We start from the raw sequence: 19,019 nt of genomic DNA on the forward strand, positions 1-19,019 counted from the left end.
TTAAAACTCTTTTTTTTTAAATTTGGACTGCTGATGCTATTTTCAAGGTTTGTTGTATTTTATGTGTCAGTAATCTTCTTCATGTTTTCCTGCTCACACTTTCTCCTACAAATCAGGCAAAACATTGTGAGCTCTCTATTTTTAAAATTTAAAGTGAATTTAAGGTGATCTGATGTGAGCATTATTTTCTGACAATTGCGAGCTTGAGATTCACAGCCAGTGCCCTCTGCTGCAGCTTTTCTCCTGAGGAATTTTAAAGCATCATAAAAACTCAGCAGTTGAAACAACCTCAAAGGTCATCTAGTTCAGCCTTTATCTAACGCTGGAATCCCCTCTACAGCATTCCTGATAAGGGTCATCTAGTCTTAGCTTAAATACCAGACATGTATACTTCTCTACCTAAAACTCCACAAGGTAACGTCCACTCAAGTGGAAAGTGACCTGACACCACACGCCATCCCTTCCCCTCCCCATCAAAGTGCAGTCATCTGTGGGGTCATTGCTCTGGGCAGAGCAAAGAAGACTCTTATGCTCTTGCAATAAATGACCCATAGTCATCCTGTCTCTTGCAGGAGAGACAGACCATGCCAAGCACTGCAAATACAACAGACCACGGCCCAATTACATACAATAAACTTCTTAACGTACAGGCTGTCATCTGTCATCCATGCTGACACTCAAGGTGGCTCTCTGGAAGAACACAGCTGGCTCTGTTTGGTCTTATTAGCAAAATCCACACTCCAGTGCCAAGACATGCCCAGAACAAAATGGAATCTAAAGTCTCTTTAAAAGAGTATTCGCCCAAGTCAAGATGAGTCTTGAGTCTGGAATCTAAACTGAATATTTCTAAAAGGCATTTTGTAGCAAAAAACCATTCATCTTAGGATGCTCCATGAAGAGCTGTGAAAAAGATGAGTGAAAAAAATTATTTTCCAATTTAGAGCCCCTTTAGCAAAAAGACTCAATACTGTACAGCTGAATTCAAAGGTTGACAATAACTCATCAATAGTGCAGTACAGGAAGTGGTTTGCTGAATACTGACGGAAAGGTTGCAGTAATCAACAATTCAGTGCAATGTCATAGGGGCTAGATTTTGACTTAAGCTCCCTCTCATGCAGCAGGTGGAAATAATGAGTACTAGACATTGAAGAAATTACTCAAGGCAGTGCTGGGTCAGCCTAGCTTCCTGGCAGCCAAAAAGAAAGCCAGATGCCCTGTGCCGTGCGTTTCACCGTATGATTGATGACTCGAGCCCTTTCAGAACAGTGTCTTTGGAAATGGTTTGCTGTGGCTCCAGCCAATCCTCTTTGTCATGTCGATCTCCTTCACATAAATCTCCTGCAGGAATCAACCAGGGCCCTGGTCCTGAAGGCTGGGCAAAGAGTATCTGTTTTCGTCATCTTAAAGAGGGCTGTAATCCCTGCAACTGGAAGGATCTTCAGATATGACCTGGGGTGCCTTGAAGTTTAAGCATTTAATGATCTGGCTCCAGGGGCCATGTACGCAATGGCCACCATAAGATCTCCATGGTGGTGGTGGTGGTGGTTTAGTCACTCAATCGTGTCTGACTCTTGCAACTCCACGGACTGTAGCCTGCCAGGCTCCTCTGTCCATGGAATTCTCCAGGCAAGAATACTGGAGGGGGTTGACATTTCCTTCTCCAGGGGATCTCCCTGACCCAGGGATCAAAACCAGATCCCCCCACATTGCAGCCAGATTCTTTATCGTCTGAGCTACTAGGGAAACCCTAAGATCCCCATAACACTTAAGATTTTACCCATTGCAAAGGTTTGGCGGTGGCACATATTGCAAGGAGAGTGGGACCACTCAAGAGTGTAGGGTCAGAGTGGGATGCTACTCAGATACAATCTCCATCTTGGAAGAAGACACTCCAGCCTGCCAGTCCTGGCCACCTCCATTCCGCATATCTATACAGGGACAACCATGAGTCCCTGCAGGCCATTATCTGCATACTGGAATGTTCCTCCCTGAGAAATGAGAACACAGTGAACACAGGAGGGCTGCCCTCAGACCCAGGAGGGCTGACATGAGCTAAGGCGATGATATGTTCTCTGTGTGGCCTTCAGGGAAGAACTAGAACCAAGGGCTGGAAGCTTGAGAGGGCTTTTCACACAGATGATGGAACGTGTAGCCGAACTGCCCAGATAGGAAAGAATTGGCTGCCTTGAGAGGAGGTTTTATTCTCCTCTCATTTTCTGGTTTGCTTTTGGGGCTGGCAGAAGCTGGATAAGCACTGCTAGGGAGAGCAAGGGAAGGGCATGGCCGGGGAGCTGGTCGAGGCCCCAGCCGAGGCCCCATTCCCCTAAAGGTCTGAAGCTCTAAGACAAGCACAGGGACATGGACCTGGGAGTAAGTGTTCCAGAGAAGCAGACGCACCTCTGCTCTCCCTCCACCATCACACAACTCTAAGGAGTTCACGTTGATTCATGAAAACTGATCCTATTTCTCTTTAGATTTTTATACTTTTTCCGATTCTTACAATTCAGGTTTTAAATGGGAGATTATCATTATGGGGAAAAAAAAAACTGAGGCACACAGAGAGCCTTAATTCTCCGCTTAATTGTTATGGAGGAAGGCTTCAACACCCATTGTCTATTTATGAAAATTCTGCCTTATTATCAAACTCCAGCAACACCAACAAGTGTGGCTTAATTTGCCAAGGCAAAATGGCTAGAATTTCCAATGTCTTTCCATTTCGTTGAAAATGAAGGTCTAATAATTTGACAATTTAAATTCAAGATGCCTTCTTGGATTTTTAAAGCTGATGGAGCATAAATCTCCATTAGCCACAAGAGTTTTGGACCTGAAACTTGGAATTCATTGAAACAGCTTGCAAGATATTAAAGGCTTCTGTCCCCAGAATATGTTATTTTTTCTTTTTTTCCAGTGAGGAAACAGAGCGATTTCTCTATTACCCTTTCAAAATAAACTTATGAAATGTAAAAACTGCTTCTTTTTCCTCTGAAAAAAAAATGTTTCCTTTTGTCAAATCTTCTCATTCAGTGTCAGCTGCCTCATTCACGACAATCTTTTAAACATTCCCCTCATAAAATGCATAAACAGTCTTCAGGAGAAATTAGTTAAATGGCTCCCAGAAAGCATTGTTGTTTTTCCCCTTTCGAAAAACTGCCGTAAGTATCCCAGCTTACTAATAAAGGGTAAACAAGTCTGAAAATTTATCGCATGTAACAGATATGATTAAAAGGAACACAATGAGGAGGTCAGTGATGCTCATGCGATGGGCAGTCCTGTTCTCAATGCATTAGACCTACCCAAGGAAGGGAATAAAACTGCAGCTACTAAGCTGTTCATAGGAATAAATGTCAGGAATCCAAAAGGCAGAGACGGAAGGGGAGGTGACAGAGCACGAAGGAGTCACAACTAACATCGGGCTTCTCCAGGCCTATTGAGAAAGGAGCCCAAAGTCACAGGAGAGGCCAAGTGAGTTAAAGGATCGACAGTATATAGACGCATTCAAGGTGGAACTTCCCCACCCCCAACCACACCACCAACACGGCTGGGACTCCTTTTGAGAAAAAAAGTAACATCAGAACTTCATTCAGGAAATCCAGGTTCTGGAACGCGTTTGAACAAACAAAAATTCACAAATCTCCATTTCATGACCTACCAGCCATACCACCCCACACAGCCCACAAGGTGAGGCCCAAGTTCACAAGTGAGACTGGGACACATTTCAAAACTTTCATAGCATGTGGGGAATAAAAGGAAAGAGGAGACTGCAGAAAACTGGAAAAGTAGCCCTAACACTGGCATTGCCCCTTTTCTTCTGTTTTTGGCAACTTTTTGTTACCAGTATTTACACCTCTGCAGTTTTCTGGGTTTTTGTCATTGTTGTTGTTAAATGAACATGTGTCCATGAAATAATAAAAGCCACAGGAACCCCCGATAACTTGGACCATGTCTGTGGAGTCATGTAGGCACATTCACTCAGTTACTCTTCCCCTTTCTAATTCCTATGAACAATAGAAAGAACAAAATTAATTAAAGCTCAATGAAGATTTACGAGGGGACTTGTTTCCCACCTTCTGCCCCTGTAGCTGGGTGAGGCAGCTTAACTAAAACATCTCTGAGAAATGCCATGAGCCATGAAGTTTCTGACTCGCATATCATTTATGATACCCCTGGGGAGCGGACCTGCCTAAGAAAACCGAGGCCCGGCACCCCATAAGGTTCTCATTACAAATAGGAATGTGCCAGGCCAGATGCACTGGGGGTTGTCAAGCTTTGCAAACTCTCCCCACCAAAAAACTCATAAATTTTGCAGAATATATTGCTTTTCCTTGGATTTTTACGATTATGTTCGATTTCAGGAAACTTACCCCATACTTCATCATTTGCCTTCATTTTTTAAGAGTTATTTGACGTCCACAAAGTTCTATGGGCTTTTTACTAATCATGTTTTTTAAATCTTAAAAATATAAACCTACATATTTCCAGCCAGCCATGAATTTAAAACCTCCCCCGCCACCTTCCAATTTCGCTGTGCAATTGCAGGCTGAGCAGATCTCAAAGTTTTTCTATTGGACAAACTCACCTTTACATCTTCCATGGACGTAATGAACCCCAAAAAAGATGACAATAACAGCGATCAGAGTGTACGAGGTAGTCACATCTCGGGCACTAGAACTGGATGGTGGAGGCGATATCGTGAGGCATTCACAGCCCGAGGAAAAGACTCCCCAGTCCCAGGGTCAAGGGCACAGGCATAACTGGTGGGCTAGAGTTGATCTGGGCACCTAGGCAAAGTTTGATGTGCTCTCACATTTTAACACGGTAAAGTGAATTTTAGGAGTTTTAGTGCTATTTTACTAAGTTTACTCTTCATAATACATATTTCAGATTTGAATACTTAACCAGTCTCAAATTGGTTACCAACTCAAAATGCAATCTTTCAGCTGATTGTGTATTAAAAGCAGCAATGTCTATAAACACTTGTGCATCTCGCTGTAGCAATGGCAGCTCTTAATACTACACCCAAAGCAGTAAGCCTTCTTTACACACCCCAGAAACCCAGGGTCAGGGCAAGGCCTACATGATCCAGTCTCCTCTGATGAGATATGTAAAGATCCCACTCTACTACAAATGTTGAGGATAGGAAGACACTAGGGAGCCAGATGTGGTCCTGTGCTAAATCAGATTAGGAGAAGCAGACAAAATCACAACTTTATTCAATGTGTCATTTATCCCGGGTGACTAATGCATTATTTGTATGAAGTTAAAATTGAGCTTTGAGAAACTACGGAATAAATCAAATGTCCTACTTTATGTAATTTTAACAGACAGATCCCATTAGGATTCTACTATGCGTAGCTGTTGGTTAAAATCATTGACCAGTATCCCTATAAATTAATCAGCTAAGGTAATACTGGCGCTGCTGTCACCATTTGCTACTAATCTACAGTTAGAATTCACTTTAACTTTTCAAGCCTCTTGAGATAGGTTCATCACATTTCAATTTTTTTGTCCAAAATATGTGAGTAACTGCAACTGTTTACAAAAGCTTGTATGGTATAAGTCTGCCATGGGTGTCATTTTTCAATGGCAGTAGAGTGTGCATTGGCATTTCATTGTAATTTCAGGGTAAAATGCTAATCAGAATCCAGCCATAACGGTCTTCAATATTCTTGATAGGAACTTTATCCTTCACAGTCTGAATATACGTGCACCACTGAAGTTTAAACTGTTTTAGAATTGCAAAAAACTAATGGGCCAAAATGTATAATTATACCAAAAGGGATATCATTAATATTTAGCAGTTCACTTTTTTTTTTAAAGACTGTCATGGCTCTTGCATTCCTCCTGGATTGTTAATACTTGGATATGTTTCATTTCTGATATGAGACCTAATTTATTAAAAACTTGTAAGTACCTACAATTTCTCCTCAAAATATGTAACTTAATGTCGAGTAAATTTAACTGTGTACTTTATCTCTACAAAAATGTCCTAGATTTCTTTAACGCCTTTTATCTTTCTTTCTTGACTTCAATCTCGTGACCTTTAAGTGTATACTGTAAAAACAATAAATAACATTTAGAGGGTTTTCCCCCCCAAGATTAATTTTAATTAATCTTGAAGTTTGAAGTTACCCATGAACTCTGAGACAGCTGATGTCCAACTATGAAAGCAGCGGGAAAAAACATCTATCTTCTGGGGGTGCTTACTCAATAAGGTGATGCGTGTAAAACATGGAACACAGTGCTTGGCAAGATGCTACTTCTCTTATGCTGGCACTCAAACCATCTTACAGAGTGCTGCAAAATGAACACACAGGGAAACTTTCTTGCACATCCTTAAGATGAAATTGCAATCTGAATCCTTCAGAGGCATAAATAGAAAATGTGTTTGGTCTAAAAACATGTTGCATGTGTGTTTAGTTGCTCAGTCATATCCGACTCTTTGTGACCCCATGGACGGTAGCCCGCCAGGCTCTTCTGTCCATGGGATTCTCCAGGCAAGAATACGGAGTGGGTTGCCATGCCCTCCTCCAGGGGATCTTCCCAAACCAGGGATCGAACCCATGTCTCCTGCATCTCCTGCACTGGCAGGAAGATTCTTTACAACTGCGCCACCTGGGAAGCCCCAAATATGTTAGGAAAATCCAAATCCCAGGTTAGCCTCCAAAGCAGGAGCTATTTTTAAAGGAAAGAAAGAAGGACCAAAAAAAATAAATAAATAAGGTATCTGCCTCAGAGGAGACCATGGTATAAAACTGGGGAGAAAAATATTGAGCAAATGTTGAAGGCATATTCTTCCACCACCACCACCCCCCACTTTGAACTAGAGGAAAGCCTCATTCTGGTGACAATAACAATTTAAGACACCTTTAAAAAAAAAAAAAAAAAAGAGCAAAATTACCCTCACAGTATTGTTGTAGATACTAAATGTAGGTATACCTCGCAGAAAGAAAATACTATGTGTAACCATCTAAAATCACAAAACTGGTAAGTTTAGGGTTGTTTAGGAGCGATTACTCTCATCAACAAAGAATTCCCTGCAGGATTTCTGGCAAGCAAGATGCACATAGAGAGACTGACTTTATAAAACTTTAATAAGCATGCTGTTTCAGGAACATATCTACCTGTACTGGCCTGTCTGACCACCGTGATTTTAGCTCTTCTCTTAGACCTCTGTCTGCACCTCCCAGCTCTGCTCACAAAACTGATCACATAAAGCATTAGGCAGGTTACTGTATATCAAACCATTCATTGATTTAGCAAAAAGTAACTGAGCACCTACTCTGTGCCACTGTTCTAAGCAGTGAAGCTGCAGTAGTAAATCATACCACCCCCCGAAAGACTCCACCTTCATGGAGCCCACATTGAATGCATCTTCCTCCCAAGCACCAAATCTCGTGCTTACACCAAAGAGGAGCAGAATTGAGTGTCTCTTGCTAGAGTAGATATCAGGCCAGTTAGACCTTGTATATGGTTACAGATGAAAACCCAGTGTTGGCTTGTAAATTCTAAAGATGAGTGACAAAAGCCTCATCAGCCTTGTCCGCTGCCAAGCCCCACGGCACACCAGGCTTGCCACTACTTTAGCATCTCTGCCAGGGTATTATCATGGGCAAGCAGCACAGTGAAGGATTCACACAGCCTGTGTGTTCATTTCAGCTCTGCAGCCTACTCTCAGTTGCTGAACCTCTCTGTCCCAGTTTCCCCGCCCTGAAAATGGGGAACTCAGAGAACACAAATCAGAGCCTGTCACAGAGGAAATGTTAGCTCTTATTATTATTTTCACTCAGTATTATTAATATGACTTATTATGATGGCTTCCCACCTAGACATAATATTTGGAAGACCTAGTGCAATGCCTGAATGACTCAGAGAAGCGAACGATGGTGCACCCTGGATTGGTTTCATTAGGCTATTACTCCGGGCCAGACACTAACTAGGATTACATCGATAAAAGACATGTTCTCATCCCTCAAAACAACTCAGGTGCACTGGAAATCTGGTCAGGGCAGCATGGCAGCTCAGAGGAGGGGTGTCTTACCCAACGGGGCAAGAGTATGTGAGTTTAGGGGCAGAGAGGCAGGAGAATTATAGCCAATGGCTTCTCCAAGACAGAGCTCAGATTCGATGGAGGAGACAGCCAGACAACGAATTATTTGGTGGCCAAACAATTCATTATAAACATAGATATAAATGCCAATCAGAGGATACCAAGGCACCAACTTACCCTTTAGGGGAAGAAAAAGGTAAAAGGAAAAACATCAACACACACCTTTCAGAAAAATAAGCTAATATTTTTTTTTCAAAAGAAAAGGAACAAAAGAACAAATATATCTGGGTACATCTCAAGAGCCACAATATATGCATCTTTCAAAAATTGCTACTTGGCCAGCAATGGTGCCAATTGACAAACATTTGTTTCAACTGATTCGGGAAAACAAACTTTCATTTGGTATTTCTTTGAAGAATGCTTGCATCAATATTTACATAATTCAGACAGTTAAATAATTGTCCAGAATTTTGTGGTTATCCCACAGCCAATGGTGGTCAGTGGGTGATGACAACACTCTGTTCACATAGCAAAACATAACTTCAGCAATTATGTGATGACTGTAAGTGACTATCCAACCAGATAACTGTGGGTCCAAAGACAACTGTTGAAGAGCAAGCATTGGCTGCTCCTGGTCTTCTAGACAGCCCACATTTCTGGTTTTATATTTCACTCTTGGCCTTGAGGAATACTGCTTCTCCTTCTCTAGCCCACAGTCTCTCTCTCTCCCTGAATTCCTATTTTACTTACATCCATGTCATACTAATTCCCCCAAACTAGTTCTACATTCCAACGTCAAGTCAGTGGGGCCAGAGGTAACCTTCTACATTCCTTTCCTCTCCCCCTAAGAGAGACTGCCTAGCAAAGCACTGGGCACAGAGCAGGTACACAAAGCAAACATCTCTGCCATGCATGCTAAGTCGCTTCAGTCACATCCAACTCTTTGCAACCCTATGGACTGCAGTCCACCAGGCTCCTCTGTCCATGGGATTCTCTAGGCATGAATATTGAAATGGGTTGCCATTTCTTCCTCCAAGGGATCTCCCCAACCCAGGGATTGAATCCAAGTCTCTTATGTCTCCTGAAGTAGCAGGCAGGTTCTTTACCACTAGCACCACCTGGGAAACCCCAGAAACCGTTCTGGAGAGAGTGACAAATACTGAACCAGGGTACGAGGGATCCAGACCCGACCCAACAATGTCACGTGTGGACCATACATCCTTGGTCAAGTTATTTCCCCATCCTTGGCCTCAGTCTCATCTGTACGATGAAGAGGCTGAACCAGATGATGGTGAAGCCCTCCAGTCTTGAAACATTAGGTTCGAGGAACTGATTAATATCTACATACCCAAGCCAAGCCTTCTGCCAGGAAATAAGTAATGGCTAATTGATGAGACCTCTCCAGGATTCCATGGCACTTCATCAGAAACATCTATCAAGCTGGAATTTAATTTAGTTACTGTGACTGTGCCGACATGGTGTGAAACCACCAGTCCCTTTGGAAAATTAATTTATTAAAAAAAAATTCGTTGACTGACATCCTGGAGGGAGAAATAAAGCCTCTGCAATTGCATTTCTCACTGTTCAGCAGACAGTTAGGTCATCCTGTACATATTGCCACAGTCAGAAGGTTAAACTGTCCTCAAAACACACTCCTTCCAGCGGGGTGGTTTGATCAAATCATACTAGAGACCCAAAGACCAAGGAGACGTCAGGCTCCTAAGAAAGTTCTCCTGGTGACTGTAAAAGCCCAGGCTGCAACTGCAGTGCCACTACAAGATGAGTAGGATTTTATTTTTTTTATTCATATAAAAAAGAGACCATTTCAATGCTACTGACAGGAGAGAAGTGGCCTCCAAAACACAAAATTCGGATTCCAGAAATAGGGTTTCATCAGTGCTACCATATATACCTGCTATTGAGATCTGGTTTTCACTGAAGCTGGTCAATGATACAGACAACTGTTATTTAGAAATATAAGAAAATAAACCACTCTTTATGGGATAGAAGCGATGTGTTTCTTCTTTTCCTTTTCTCCAGTAAAATGAACATTGAAAGAATAAACAGATGAGCGATTTCGAGTTTCCTTAGCTATTTCCCAGTGTGTGGCCTTTACACCTTTCAAGACCAGCACACGCCTATCAAACAACCACATCAAAGATAACTTTCAATCACTGGCTGATTTCCTCTTCCAAATGAAGCAAAATGCACAGGTATATGAAAAATAGCATTCCATAAACTAAGCAATCCATAATCAAAATCAGATTCTAGCTGGAGGGCTAGTGTCAGCTCTGCTTAAATCATGCCATTTTATTTAAGCACTCAGATAATTTTTCTCAGCTCAGTAAGTAGGTGGATGTTAGCAGCTAAGGTCATCGAAAAGATTTACCTTAAAATAAATTCAACAATTCAGAGCATTGCCCTCTCCGTGGTATAAAGTGTGCCTCGCTTTGAACATGCATATAAAATTTCATTAAAGTGCAACATAAAAGTTTTACATTAGAGGAAGCCAGTGCTGGACCTTTGTTTAACAGTCATGATAATTTATGGCGTGGATCTGCTACAGTTAAGTAGAAAAACAGCCTTCTCATGATGAAATACAAGTCATAAAGGCTGAAACTCAAGGAAAGCTGGAGGAATCCCAAGCCTCCGATCAGTCAATTATTCTTCAGATTTTTGTCACACATTCTTCTTTAACGTTCTCCACACAGATTGAGACACAATACAGTCCTATACCCCTCAACCTTCAAAGCTGGAGTTTGCAGTTCTAAGCATACCTTAGAATTCATAGGAATCTGGTTTTCTTTTTTTAAGCTCACGGGTAAGTAACAGGGGTTCTAATTCTGCCTTTTCCTATTAAGCATTTTTTGGGTTACCATCGTTCTTTCTCATTCCTTCTCATTCCTTTCCTCAAAAGAGACCAGACTGGCTAAGAAACCTTCAAAAAATTACAAAACAATTAAAACACTATCAAACAGGTAGAGAGGTGGTATTACCACCAGGATTTTTGCAACTATCTTTGAAAGACAGGAGTATTTGCACAGACCACTCTTGGAGCTGGTGGGGTTCTCGTGTTAATAGATGTTTCTTGAGCACCTGTAATGAAAAAGGCACTGCCCGAGATGATGTGAGAGGGTGTATGAATATTTAAACACAAATGACTTAATGCAACAGTAGTGACGCAGTGAAAAGAACAATAAACACAAATCCTAAAACCATCCACACACTGTGAAAATTTAGGCAAGTCAGTTAACCTCTCTGAACTGCCATTTTCGCCATCTACAAAATGAAACCAGTTAGACCAGTCATGGCGAACCCACAAGGTTATTGTGAGGATCAAATCAAATGACAGATGTGATAAGTTATAAAGCTTTGGAAAGAAATGTTATCTACCCCTTACACCCAGCTTTGAGGCTTCCAATTAACTAGACAGATATACCGTGGTCTTCTTTAAGTTCAAGTACTGAATCTTCAAAATTAGGGCATTTGAATTTAAATGGACAGTTCTCAAGGATTTGAGTTTTGCCATATATATATGGAAAATGATATATATATATATAGATGATATACACTATACATATATGAATGGAAAATTACAATATACATATATTATAATGTGCTATTCATACCTTCTCATTAAAGAAGCATCCATAAAAAAGTGCTAAGAGATTGTATAATTACATAAACTGTTCCTTATTTGATTAAAAGAAAAAAGCAGAGTTCCATGGCTAGTTGATTACATGGTCATTGCACAGAAATTTTTTTTTTACACAAGCATAACATACACAATCCAATCCATTTGTTTCAGTGAGAGCCAAATGCTCCAGCTCACCCAGTAACAATAAATATTAGGCGATAATAATAATAAAAAACAGGCAATGAGGGTGTGCCGGAAGGCAATTAAGCTGGAAATTGGGAGATGCGGATTTCTGATCCAGCCCTACCATTGATACAAATCAGGCTGTGTGAACCTAGGTGAGTCAATCAACCTATCTAGGGCTGTTTGCTCATCTGTAAAATGGGAATAACACCTGCGCATTCTGATGCACAATGATGGACAGAGATGATGTACTAGGAAGGATGGCACCTGTTGGAAAGGCTCAGACAAGATGTCAGTTGCTGATGCAGACTTGGGGGTCAGCTCCATCTAGGCTGGAATCTGAACTGCATAAGCGAGAAGCCAGTGCCTCCATTTCTTCATCTAAAAACGGAGGTCATATTAGGACCCATTTTATAAAGTTGTCTAAAGGATTAAGTGAAATTGAGTATTTAAAGCACTAGCTACTCAGTCATGTTTGGGGCACTGAGCAGATACCCAAGTAACAGCAACAATGATGATGATCCGACTTATCACATACACGGGTGAAACACACACACACACACACACACACACACACACACTCCTCAAAAAGGTTTCTCCAGATTGTGGTCTTGAGTTCTTATATCAGCAATAAACTTCTTTCCATTCTCAGTAAACAAGTTTTTAAATCTCTTTCTTTATCCCACAGGAATCAGAAAAAAACAAAATTAAGAGTGAAAAATGTACTCACTGTACCAATTGTTTTGTCTATGTGACAAGCTCATTAAGTATATGGTGGTTTCCCTTTCTGAGGTACAACCTACAGCTATAAGCTCATGGGAGTACAGTTCCTAGTTTGTTCCAGAGATGGCCGTTTTATTGGGATTTTATGATTTTTTCAATTGTGTTAAATATGTGCAGATTCTGCATACAAGCAATAGTCTTAGCTAAGAATAATGGGCATGAAATAAAGGTTCAGCACATTAAAACCATCCCTATTCAACAATAATTAGCATGTTTAAATACAATATAATTTTTATCCATCTACAACATGCTTAAATGTTTCGACTCGTTTATGTCTATAATGACAGATTCATATTTGAGGCAGTCATTTTCAATCTTGATTTGTGTATTTTAGACTTGTTAAATGCTTGACTGAATCATTAGCAAAACAATTCATGTATCATTAAACTGATTTCTAACATGAGATAATTTTCTTCCTTGTCCAACAGACATGCCTTTTAAGATTTACAGATACAGCATTTATTCTTTGGGGGGTTTCAGCCAGGTGTAGAGCCGACCTTATCAGTAGCTAATTTCACCACCTTGAGTCTTACTCCCCACCACACCATATACTCAAGCTCAAGCGGTTTTTGGAATGAGAGCTCAGACACACTGGAGAATGAATATTGTACCAGCAAGAAAAAAGAGACCACTGACTATCTCCCTTTCAATGGAAAACAAACAGAGGGGATGGGGGAAAGATAAATGGATGGAGGTAGAGAAAGGGAAACCCTGGCGACCTGTGGGCCTTGGTCAGAACAAGATCCAAGGGCTCCCCCTTGACCCCCTCCACATGCCCACCAACCCCAGGTAGAGGTGGGCTGCCTTCTCAGTCTCTCCCTGACCTTCCCATTCACCAACAGGCTTCTGCCACTCTTCCAGAGGATCGAAGAGAAGGAGGCCTCCCAGATCTGTGCATGCAGAACGGGTGGAGGCAGCTGGGCTGCTGCCGTGTATGGGCCATGCCCAACTGGAGCTGAAACAGTTCACTTTTGTTTGGAGAGCAGGGTCCCTGCCTCCCACAAGGCTGAGGGAACCTGGGCAAAGTGGGGGCCGCTGGGGCAGTGGATAGGGGGAGGGGAGGAGAAGCCTGGCCCTCACATGGCCCCTTCCCAGCCTCGACAGCCCCACACAGACCTTTGAACTTTCTATTTACCTAACAGTTTAGTGAGTTTGAAACTCTCTTCCTGTATAACTGCCCGTTTGCAAGCTTGCCTCTAATTAGGCTACTTGTGAGACATCACACAAAAACTACAAACCATGGATGCTGGTCTCTGTCCCTTCACAGGCAGAAAGTCAGCCACTGTCATTCTGGTTTAACTACAATTGTCACCAAGCTTTGGAACATGGTGATTTTGCTCTCACGGTGATTTGTTTTTCCATTTTTATTTTTTAGTGTGAGCCCTTTCCTGTATCTGTCTTCCCTTTTTTCCTTCCTTCTGTCTTTCTTTTTCGATAATAAAATGATGATAAGCACCCCTGCAAAGAACCTCGGCCTATCACAAAGCAACATCTCATCAATATGGGAGGGGTGCCTGCCGACAGAAAGGCTGGACACTTGGCAGGCCCTCGGATCCTGCTGGTAAACGAGTCCAAATCTAGCCACGTGATCTCCAGACACCTCAAGAATTCATTTACTGGGTTAGCACAGGCAAGTGTACGCAATGATTTAAACGATCAAATTTGATTATTTTTTCCTTTATCCTTTTTTCACTTTTTAAGAGCAAGTGGTATCTTTGGTGCACACAGCCATCTGCGCCTTCCTCTTTTTCACAGAATGGTTCATATTAAATTCAGACACCGGTGAACACTGCTCATTCACCCAGGAATCTTCAGGAATGAGAGCTTTGGCCCTTTAATAGAGTCGAGAGCATGACCCATTAAGAGATTCTTGCCTTGTGTGAAGTCCAAGGCTCTGTTCCGTTAGCGCCTGAGCACTCTTAGCCGCCCAGGCTGGGAAGTGTCACCCATGCCTCATCCTGCCCATTTGCATTCCTTCTGAGGAATGTGGATGTTTCTAACTGGGCACACACTTTTTGTTTACTATAGTCTAGTGTCTGTAAGTTACACATATGCCTGTTTCTGTAAAGTCTTTCTCCATTAGATCTTGGAAGATGAGTTTGTTTTTTAGCTGGCCTTATCCAGTTATTATGTCAGACATATAGGGTTGCTACAGAGATGGCTCAGAGCTCTCTGTTCCACAAGTGAATGCTGAGAAGAGGTCCAATGGAAATGAGATCCTTAACTTGGCTGGTGCCTTTTTCTTCCTAGGGCTTCCTTGGGAGGTTAGGGGTGTGGAGCAATGGATGCCATCACTCTAAGCAACTACTTACTCCCCAGGAGGGGAAATAAACATGTAATGAACATGTCATTGCCATGCTCTGGATGTGCAAGAGAGTTTGGAAAGGTACAAACTTTCATCCAAGGCAATAGCAAGCTCTTTAGTTCACCCACTATTCACATTTCTGTTCCTTTTCTCTGTGGGGGTGTATAACACACAGATGCACAACCACAGCATTACAAATGTTTACAAACACAGATGTAGAAGGAAGCTTGCCCCTCACAATCGAAGGAGAAATTTTCCTGGAACGTGTGCACAGAGGGAAAAGGCTGGCTGATTTATGCAGCCATGTTATACTAATTCATCAGTATTCACATAATATCCACAGAGTGTCTGAGTCCACATGTTTCTTAACTGATGTGGCACAGTTAGGTATCTAGAGGAAATCGGGTTTTGCATTTTCCTTAATATCATAAAAGATAGTTTCCAAAAAGGGAGAGAGATGCATTCTTCTGAAAAGACAAATCAAAAGAGCCCACCCCTTTAAATATGCAACTGCATGTGCCTAAGATTAAACTGAAATTAAAATAGTATAATAAACATGTTTTTAAAAACCTAATACCTTGTATATATGTTTAACATTTGAACTACACCCACAAAATCAATTATAACGTCTGTTAAATTAATGATGTTACCCACACCATATATTAGGCAAATTGTATGCAAATAGTAATGCTGTGGTTATCAGTTGCCTGCAAAATAAATTAGTGAAACAGAGTAAAGGCTGTGTGCAGGAGTGTAATATCTAATGGAGCAGTAATTTTATTGTGATCTTTACTTTTAAATAACAACAGCGTGGTTATTAAAAATTGCAACGTGTTCTTCTGCAGAGCTGATAAAACCCTGCATGTTATCAAAAATGCCTTATAGATTAATACTGATACAGCATAATTTGTGGCTTCAAGGATTTACCCGGAACTGCTGTAAAATAAAATGTATTTAAGTTCTGGTTATCTTGGATTTGCAACCAAAGGAGTCATGATTGGCATAATGAAGCTATTGGCTAAGAGTGTGACCCTTTACTAAAGAAGGAAATTGCCTAAAATATCACATCAGCGAGGGAAATCCTTGTAAAAATACACAGCATTCAAAGTCAACGGCTGCCAGGAGTTTAACGTTGCAAAAGATTTCGCACTGCCGGTCGGTACTATAGATTATTCCAACTCCATTTAAAAAGCCAATAGCGAAGAGTGCAATTCTAAGTCGCTACCGCCGTGCCTTCCCCTCATCTAATTCCATAGGCTGTGGGGGCAAACTGATACGAGAAAATGTTATGACAAATGAACAGTGATAACGTTGGTGCAGGAGGTGAGGCTTTTGTAAAAGTTAATAGATATGTGCATCGCTGTTGATGAACACGCGCGCGCACAGCACGCAGAGTAACAACTTTCCTGCTCTCAGTCACCTCTGCACCGTCTTTCACAGACAGCCCTCTCGGCGACAAGTTGACGGTATTTGGGGAAGAGCTGACTAAACCTTTGAATCCGAGCTGGGTGCCCATGACACAAACGGGTGGCTGCCTCCCAGTGTGTGGTGGTGGTGGTGGGGGTTCGGACAGGACCCAGGGGCTAATGAAATGTGCGTTGACTTCGGAGCGGCCAACTTTAGAGGCCAACTTCAAAACCCCGCAGTACTGAAAGCCAACGCTGCAGTCGGCCTGGACCCCAGGGTCCCCCGGTTAGTGGCCCCCCGAAGCCGCCGCCAGGCTCCCGATTGCGAGCGGGTGGAAGGGAAGGTGTGCGCGCTGCGCCGCGCCACGCCAGGCGGGGACCGAGGTGGCGGCGGGGGCAGTGGCCGCCAAGGACGCGGAGGGCCGCCGGCAGCACCTGGCCGCTGCCTGCCCCCTCCTCCCCCTCGCGACCCGCCGCCGGCGTCGGGCACCTGGGAAAGTTGGGGCATTTCGAGCGGGCAGCATCCGGTGCGCTGGGAGGCCGCCCGGCCAGCCGTTCGGGGAGAGAATCCCAGGCGGAGGTCGCGCGGCTCAGACCCCGGACAGCAGCGCATCCGATTTGGGCCAAACGCAACTCTTCGGACTTGGAGTGCAAAGCGATGCATTCCTCCCTCATCCGCACCTACCCCCACCCGGGCACCCGACCGAGGAGTCGCGGTGGCCGGGGCCAGAGGTGGCCGAGAGCAAGTGGGAGGGCGTCCGGGGCGCCCCCACCAAGCCCCGGCTCCTCTTAACAAAGGCGGAAAGCCCAGCCCCAGCGCGGGGACCCGCGCAGCAAAGGAGAAGGCAAAAAGCAACACCTACCACTGCTGCTCCAGGTCCCAGTCCCTGAAAAAGTCGAATAGATCCATAGCGGCCGGGCGGCGGCGGCGGCGGCGGCGGCGGCGGCGGGCGGGCGTCCGTCCCTGCTCACGGCGGCTCTGCGCGGCTCTCGGCGCGGCTCGCGCGCTGCTCTCGGCGGTCCGGCTCTCCGGCCCTCCTGCCTGGCTAAAAGTGCCCGGGCCGCATCGGCGGCGAGGGCGGGCGCCGGAGGTGCCGGGTCCTGAGCTTTGGGGCGGCGGCGGCGGCGGCGGCAGCAGCGGGCGGGCAAGTGCCTGGCCGCCCGCTCGGGTCTGCTCGGTCCGCGGCTGCCCGCGCGCCCAGCGCCCCGACGCTGTGGCGGCAGGCGCGGCGGGCTGGGGCCGGCGGGGCCGCCCGCCTGGCGGGCTGTGGGCTGGCGGCGGCGGTGGTGGCGGCAGGGGCGGCCGGGGCAGCAGCAGCGGCGCGGCGCGGTGCGGCAGCCGGGGCGGCAGCGGCGGCGGCTGCACAGGCGGCGGCGGCGGCGGCGGCGGCGGCCGCGGCAGCATCACACACTTACACACTCACAGGGGGCGGAGCCTGGGCAGCCCGAAGCCGCGACATGGAGCCGGCACGTTATCATCCCCGGATCTGGCAGGGGCTCGCCCCGCCCGACCGCGCCTCCCGGGACCCCCTCTGTCAAAATCAGCTGGTGGGAGCGGCTGCAGACCTGGGGACTCGCGCCCTGGGGCCTGGGCCGGAGGGACAGCTTCACTGAGGCGGGCGGGGTCTCGGCGGGGCCAGGCGGCCGGCTTCCGGAAGGAGACCCTCTCTCGGAACCCCCACCTACTCCCACCCCTTTGAGTTAAGGTTCAGGACCCGAAAAGAACGCACAAACTGCCGCGGGGATGGGGGTCCAACCCTGCTGCGGCACGCGCAGTCCCTGCCCCGGGACGCTCCTTGGGGTCCCCGACCACTGGGAGCAAACTTTGGTGGGCCCGAGCATCCCTCGGCCCCGCAGCGCAGAGCCCTCGAGGCCAGGAAGAAGAAGGCGGTCACCTTCACCTTCCCCGGCGCCGCGTGTCTGCACCCAGGCCAGCTAGGCATGCAGCAGGGCCGTGGCCCCACTGCAGGGCGCATTGCGCACCTAGTAGGTTCGCAAACTCTGGGCCCTGGATTCTGTAGGCTGCAAGGGTCGGCACGAATGACCACCCTGGGTAGTCCTCAGGTTCGCCTTAGGACGCTGGAAACTGGGTGGCACTACCACCTTCTAGGCACAATCACCACGTGCCTTGGGCAGAAGGTGTCAGCACTCCCTACTCTGGGAGATGGCAAATCCCACAGAGTGTGCCCACTGTCCCACCCTCTAGCTGCCTGTCTCCCTCTGGCCAGAGAGTCTCTCTCTGAGTGCAGCCGCCTCCCTCCCTTCAGCCTCCACTGGTGGTCCAGGACCGGTGGACCCCTTTAGCCAACACCCTTGGGGAAAGCTTTCCGGGCCTCCAATGTCCGAAGCGGCGTCAGAAGGGGTGGAGTCTGACACTTCCGGGAGCAGGAGCACCCGGAGTCCCAGACCTTCCCCACGTCCTTGCGCAGGCAAAATAGTATTGGCGCATCATTGAAATCCTAAGGTGAGGACCCTCTAGCAAAGCGGTAGACTGAGTGCTGACAAGAGCTGGGTGCCAGTTCTGACTCTGATTCTGTCACTGGCTCTGCGTGTGACTCTGGCAAGTCTCTTCTCTGAGGCTGGTTTTGTAAAAGACAGAGACTTGACAGAGCCGCCATCTGGCTCCTGCACCTCCAGCTTTCTCCTTTCTATTTGAAT

General features: G+C 45.2%; 1 protein-coding gene across 3 annotated transcripts in view; it reads right to left on the reverse strand.

Annotated features, from left to right (window-relative positions):
• Positions 1–17,737, reverse strand: part of AFF2 (ALF transcription elongation factor 2) — a 523,475-nt gene extending 505,738 nt beyond the window's left edge. For 2 of the 3 annotated variants that reach the window (XM_081563763.1, XM_081563762.1), the window contains exon 1: positions 17,225–17,737. Coding sequence is in view for 2 of the 3 variants with exons in the window: in XM_081563762.1 (XP_081419888.1) it covers positions 17,225–17,271 (47 nt within the window). In the remaining variant the exon portion in view is untranslated. The remainder of the gene's footprint in view (positions 1–17,224) is intronic. The other variant, XM_081563761.1, reaches the window with a different exon arrangement.
• Between the last annotated feature and the right edge of the window lie 1,282 nt (positions 17,738–19,019).

The sequence above is a fragment of the Giraffa tippelskirchi genome, chromosome X (genome assembly GCF_054371585.1).
Source record: "Giraffa tippelskirchi isolate mGirTip1 chromosome X, T2T-mGirTip1v1.2.pri, whole genome shotgun sequence".
In the NCBI taxonomy this organism is placed as follows: Eukaryota; Metazoa; Chordata; class Mammalia; order Artiodactyla; family Giraffidae; genus Giraffa; species Giraffa tippelskirchi.